Source organism: Prinia subflava, chromosome 3, assembly GCF_021018805.1.
Source record: "Prinia subflava isolate CZ2003 ecotype Zambia chromosome 3, Cam_Psub_1.2, whole genome shotgun sequence".
NCBI lineage: Eukaryota > Metazoa > Chordata > Aves > Passeriformes > Cisticolidae > Prinia > Prinia subflava.
The window spans coordinates 26,736,255-26,742,319 of NC_086249.1; the positions used below are offsets into that span (position 1 = coordinate 26,736,255).

A 6,065-nucleotide genomic window follows, 5' to 3' on the forward strand; every position below is an offset into this window, starting at 1 on the left:
ACCAGGCCAGACATATAAACCTAAACCTTAACTTCAGCCGTAAATATTTGAAAATCCTCCGAACGCCAGGTCTGTGTGCTGCGGTTCTCTTGCCCGTGCCACGCCGCCGCTCCCCATCAGAGGGCAGCGCTGGCCTGCAGGCGCCGAGCGCCGCCCGTGCCTTTCGCAGTGGGGATTATTTATCGCTCTCGGATTCCGCTGAGGAATGTGCCGAGTGCACAAACACATCTGTCTTCACACATACTGCTGCCCAAGTCGTATTAGTTGGGAAATGGGTGATTGATGTTTTCAGGCGGCAGAGGCACGCCTGATACAATTTTATGGCTCCTGTGCATAAAGTGTTTGTATTTTTAATGTCATCGCTGCCGTAACTGTGATTGCTACAATTAAAAGATCTTCCTAGCAATACTGGATACTGCATCAGAGTGTTAGAATAAAATCAGTTAAGTAATTAAGCTTACCACTCATCTAGTCTTTGATCTTACTAGTGTCCCTGATGTACCATTCTGAAGGACTGACCTCAATTTCTCTGAAAAATCTGCATTTTGCATAAATTACTACCATAACAGCCCAGTAAGTGCTCTCACTAAGATGCTGTCTTTTCTACATGCAGAATAAATAAACTGGGGTCAGGCAGTGATTTTGAAGCTTACTTCCAGCGACTGGGAATTGCATCAGGCAGAGCTCGTTACACCAAGAATAGGGTAAGTCTGATGGATTATTTGAAGATGTTTGATAGTGCTGAGCAGTCATCCCCTTAAAAGCATTTATTCATAATTAATAAAAAAGCTTCAAAGCATTTTTGACTGGTTTGTATATCAGTGACATCTCTTAATTTAGCGAGAAACCTAAATGTTTGGAGAATGAAACATGTTACAGTGATGTGTATATTCTGTAGGATGTCAGGTTCATGGAGAGGTATTTATAGAGTCTGATGGAAGGTGGATCGTTTGTTCCACCATGCTATTAATAGTTCCCTTAATAAACAGATCTTCCATAGTTGTGTTCAGGAACAGCTACACAAGGTAAAAAGGGGCTGTGATCCAGGACTTTTGCTATCCAAACTCCAAATGGTTTTCAGTTTCACTCTTGGAGAAGGCAATATCTGTGCAATGGAACTGAAGGCAGGTCTGTGTGGGTAGAAGGAAGGAAGCCTGCTCACTTAATCCTGTGTGATAGTCTACGGATTCAGATTGGTTTGATTTTTTAATGGGAACACACAAAAATGAAGGATAGTAAATTGTGTTTTGTGGCAAATAGCTTTTTTGATTTAGAAACCATACAAATCATCAGAGTTGTAAAGTGATCAATATATCTTTTAACTGCAGTCAGAATACAGGGCATTGACAAATTTCCTTGCTCTTTTCCAGAAAGCAGACAAATTCAGCAATTATCCTGTTTATCACACTGTGTATGAGACATTTGAGCTAGTGGAAAAATTTTATGACCCCACCTTCAAGAAACAGCTAACAATTGCCCAGTTACGAGGCAAACTGGTTTATGAACTGGCAGATTCTCAGGTCATTCCATTCGACTGTAGAGACTATGGAGAAGCCTTAAAAGGATACAGCAACAGAATTTATAAATTGGCCAAGAAGCATGAAGAACAGCTGAAACTTTACAAAGTATCATTTGGTGAGTAACAGCCACAGGACTGTTCCTTAGATGCATTAATTGGAATTGTGCAGGGACATATTGCATGTCTCACAGCTCTGCAAATTCTGTCTTATTTGAATTTTGCCATCACAGTAAAGCAGTAAAAATCCTCTAATTTTTTTTTTTTCCTAGACACAACACAGGTTTAATGCATTATTGTCTTGATAAGAGGGTTCGAACAATTTTCATGCATATTAAAATTACAGGCATTATTAGGGTGCTCATAGGCAGTCAAGGACCTCAAATGTAAGACAAAGAGGTATCTCAGCCTGCTTCTCACTTCCTTGCTTAAAAAAGGAGACAAATCAAGTGCTTATGGCAACTGCTTGGAAACTGAGGGCCATAAGTGTCCATTCCTCTCATTCCTCTTCATCCAAAACTTCATCTGACCCTGGGGAGCATCACCATCTTCCTCAGTGCATGGTTGCCATGTTTAAGCCACAGGAGCACTTTTACAGCTCTCCTGCATGAATACATCCATTTGCTGAGCACCTGAGCACATTGCTCTGGAGGCCATAAAACAGGTTTAAAGGAGCAGAGTGCTCTGTATCCCAGGCTGGGAGAGCTTCCATGGTCATTTTCTGTCTTCCCTTTTTGTCTTTTTCCTTCTTGCCTTGACCTCTCTTTGTTTTCCTGCACCAAGGAGTTTTTCAGTCAGTCCTAAGCCACTTGCTACCTGATGAACCCACGGTTTAGAGATACAAACCACCTTTTGGGGATGCAGTCCTCACTTGGGTTATGGGAAACATTGTAAGTAACTCAAATTGAACCCATATTTGGGGGAAATTAAAAATTACATTCGAAATTGTAATGGTTTAGGTGAAAAAATGTGGACTGTTTTGAAAAGACACTCTTTTTTTGTTAAAAGACCTCTAGAGACAGAGGAAGCCTTTTGTGATGGATCATCTGGTCTGAGATTCTGTAGAATACCAAGAGTTATTTCAATATGTTCTAGTATTCACTGCAGCATGCCTTGTAATAGCAAATCTAATTTTTTGCAGTAGCAGAACATCAAAATATCTGTGAAATAATTTATTTTCATTGTTTGAGTTTCAGTCTATTTTCAGATAAAAGTTGCACCTCCTGACCTCATTTATTCTCGTTCCTAGAATCTAGAAGCAATCTTCTGTTTTTAGCTTTTTTTTTCACCCAAATAACACTGAAACTCCTTAATAACTTTATAAATGTGTCATTTTGACTATTTTTTTACAAGTTATGTTTTTCAGTCTTACCATTATTTTCATGGCTCTTCTCTGATGCCTGATGAATTTTATAGTATTTATTGAAAGAAGCTATAATTTCTAATTTTTTATTTATTCTATTGCACCAGAGTACTTCAAATAACATAGGTAGGTTTTACATTACTGAGAAAATTAAAGTTTATTTCACTCAGCATTTTCATAGAATTGCTTATTGACAACACTGAATGTCAGAAAATTGTTGATTAAGCCTGACGAAATCATATAATTGTCCTTTAAAATAATAGATTAAAGCTCTTATTTGCATTTAGATTTACACTTTGGCTGTTCATCTGCAACAATGAAGGTTGGAATCCTTGTCATAAAATATGTGATTGTAGTCATATGCTACCAGGAAATAATGTTTTCAAGTGGGGAAAAAAGAAATGTGATGTTTTCTAAAATAACCAACATTGACAACAGTGAATAGCTAGTGAGCATGAACACAAAGTTTCTTACGTATTTTTTCAGATTTGTTTGTTTGTTTATTTGTTTTCTCTCGTACATCCCCTCCTACTGCTTCTGAAATATTATCTGTTGCTGTGATATGGCCATGATGTCAGCAGGGCAGAACTCTGTCCCCTGGCAAACTTGGAGCTCTTGCCACAGGGTTGTGGACAAGTGTGAATTCTCACCCTCACAAGGTGACATGTCCCTCGGAGCTGCAGCCTGTAAACAGCTTGCATACATAAAATCTGTGCTTCCATTTGCACCAACTAAACAACAGCAATAAGACAAGAAAGAAGCAAGTGTAGGCTTGTGATGAATAAATAAGTTTGCTAGAAATAGAAGAGCAAATGAGACTGAGGAACAGCTTTCAATAGGAGTCCTGGGAACAGAAAGCCTGTCACGTGAAATTGGGTGATAAATCTATAAACAGTGAAGGGATAATAGTTGCCAACAGAGGACTGGATTTAGGGGATGATCTAATCGTATGTCCCATCCTCCTGGACAATTGAAAAGAGGATACTCTGGTTTAGCCAAAGTTTTCTGAAACCTGTGGGCAAAATTTACAAGTTCTAAACTGTCTTTCTTTCTAATTGAGTTGAGTTTTGGTGGGGTCAGAAGTTAGCCTCGTAACATCCACCTGTGATTTATTCTACAAAAATTACTTGCATAAATCAATACTTTTCCCAGGTCTGTATTAAATAGAGCCTTCCGCAAGAAAATCCTCCCAGCTGCTACTGCCATTAAGAGGAAGGCCTGCTGCTTCTCTAAGCTATTCCACATGTCTCAGATGTACTGGGCTGGGACAGGGCAGGAAAAAGCAGCAGCCATTCCTGCCCACCTGCCTGCACAGTCAGGCAAAACCCTGGTCTGAGTGGATGTGCAGTGGGCCAGCAATTCCAGCATGCAGCAAGCACAGGAAGGACTTGGCTGCTTTATTCTGCTCTGTCTGCCCTTGTGTGCCACCACAGGTGTGCCTTTTGTGCCTCACCTAACACTGCTCAGTGCAGGCATCACACCCTCCTGTTGTGCTGTGAATCTTTCTCCGAGAGCGAAATCCTGCTGTTCTTGCACAGCCTTCTGGAACAGCTGGAATTTCTGATGGAAGTCACATTTTTATACCTGAACACCGCAGTGCATTTGTTAAACAGGAAACTGCAGAGCTCTCAGTTTGCAGCAACAGCCAATTTTTTGCTTGCAAGGCAGTGGGAAGACGTATGGTTGTGAAAGCTTCAACAAGCACTCTGCTTCACTGCTGGTCTCATTGTAAAAGGTATTTGCTAGTAATGCGGCTCTTTAAAGTCTGCACCAAGGAAACCAATCAGTTATGTAAAGACAACAAATGAACTATATCAGCAGGACAAATGTAGTTCTCCCACTGGGCGACTGAAAGGTATATTTGGCATAGTGAATACTATGAAGGTGTTCATGTAGTCCTTCCATTCCTAGATCCTCTTTTTTCTGCTGTGGTGAACTTCTCAAAGGCTGCTGCTGAATTTCACAGAAGACTTGAACAAGTTGACAAGAAAGAGTAAGTCAGGAAAAAATAAGTTTTATATATATATACACTTATGTCCTCGTTTGCCTTAGCTACTTAGAGTGGCAGTTCTTTATTTCTTCTACTAAATAAGGATTCTCTCTGATTAGTGTAGAACAGAGCTCTGAACCCTGAGACAGGCAGTACATTATAAGATGAATTAACAGATAAAAGAATGTTTTCCTGTGATTGATAGTACAACCTATAGAGCTTATTCCTAGTATCAGGTTGTCATTAAAATTACTATAATACATGGGAAGGCAGGTAGCAATGAGAGTTTGGACTGAGATCTCTGTTTAGGCACCTACACTTGAGTGTTGTAGGTGATGCTAGAATGTCTACTTTCAGCACACTTCAAAGACAGAGGATGACGCCCTGAATATCTGAGATATCCATATGATGCTTGAAAGCCTAAGGTCCCTGCAGGACTCCTGTGCTCTCTGAGTGCAGTGACAGCAGGCCACATATGGCACCAGTTGTGTTTGGGCAGCTGAATCCCATCCTTACTATATTCCTGTATTGACTAGAACAGGACTATAGATATTTGGCTTATGGATGGACATCAAAATTTAGCCACTTCATCTATGTAAATCTCAGTTTTCCTCTCCCCTCTGTTAAGTGGCATCTTTCCAGTGACATTAAATACTAAGCATATACCTGACACTCTCAGAAAGTCTCCCATTTTATTTTGCATAGTGTGAAATGTTTTCTAACACAGAAATATCAATTCATAAATATAACATGGATTCAGCATCTCCATTTGCAAAACCTCATCTTTTTTTTTGTGAATTGTAGACCACACTTGTGGTTTTTTTTCTGTCAAAAAAAGAGAAGAAAAGTGTTTTAAATGAAACTGGGAAGTCATGTTTCCCCACTGTGTGACATTTCTCTGTCTGCCTCTCCTGCAGTTCAGTTGCAGTGCGCATCATGAACGATCAGCTGATGTTGATAGAAAGAGCTTTCACTGATCCTCTGGGCTTGCCAGGAAGGAAGTTTTACAGGTGAGGCTAGAAGTTTCTTGACCTACTGTCTAAGGCACTCTATTTTTGCAGCTGACTGGTCAGCTGAATTGCTGTATTGGTCTCACAGGAATTACAGTTTGATACATTGCTTTAAGTACAATCCAGTGAGTAGTGGACTTTGTTTACAAACCTTACAGAGAACTCCTTGGCTACATCAGTTGCGTG

The 6,065-nt window shown here is 40.0% G+C and overlaps 1 protein-coding gene across 1 annotated transcript in view; it reads left to right on the forward strand.

Moving 5' to 3' along the window:
* The window catches only part of LOC134549065 (N-acetylated-alpha-linked acidic dipeptidase 2-like), a 41,777-nt gene that overhangs the window by 21,953 nt on the left and 13,759 nt on the right, over nt 1-6,065 (forward strand). Inside the window, exons 15-18 of the mRNA XM_063394464.1 lie at nt 614-704; nt 1,371-1,635; nt 4,791-4,872; nt 5,787-5,879. Coding sequence (XP_063250534.1) covers nt 614-704; nt 1,371-1,635; nt 4,791-4,872; nt 5,787-5,879 — 531 coding nt within the window. The remainder of the gene's footprint in view (nt 1-613; nt 705-1,370; nt 1,636-4,790; nt 4,873-5,786; nt 5,880-6,065) is intronic.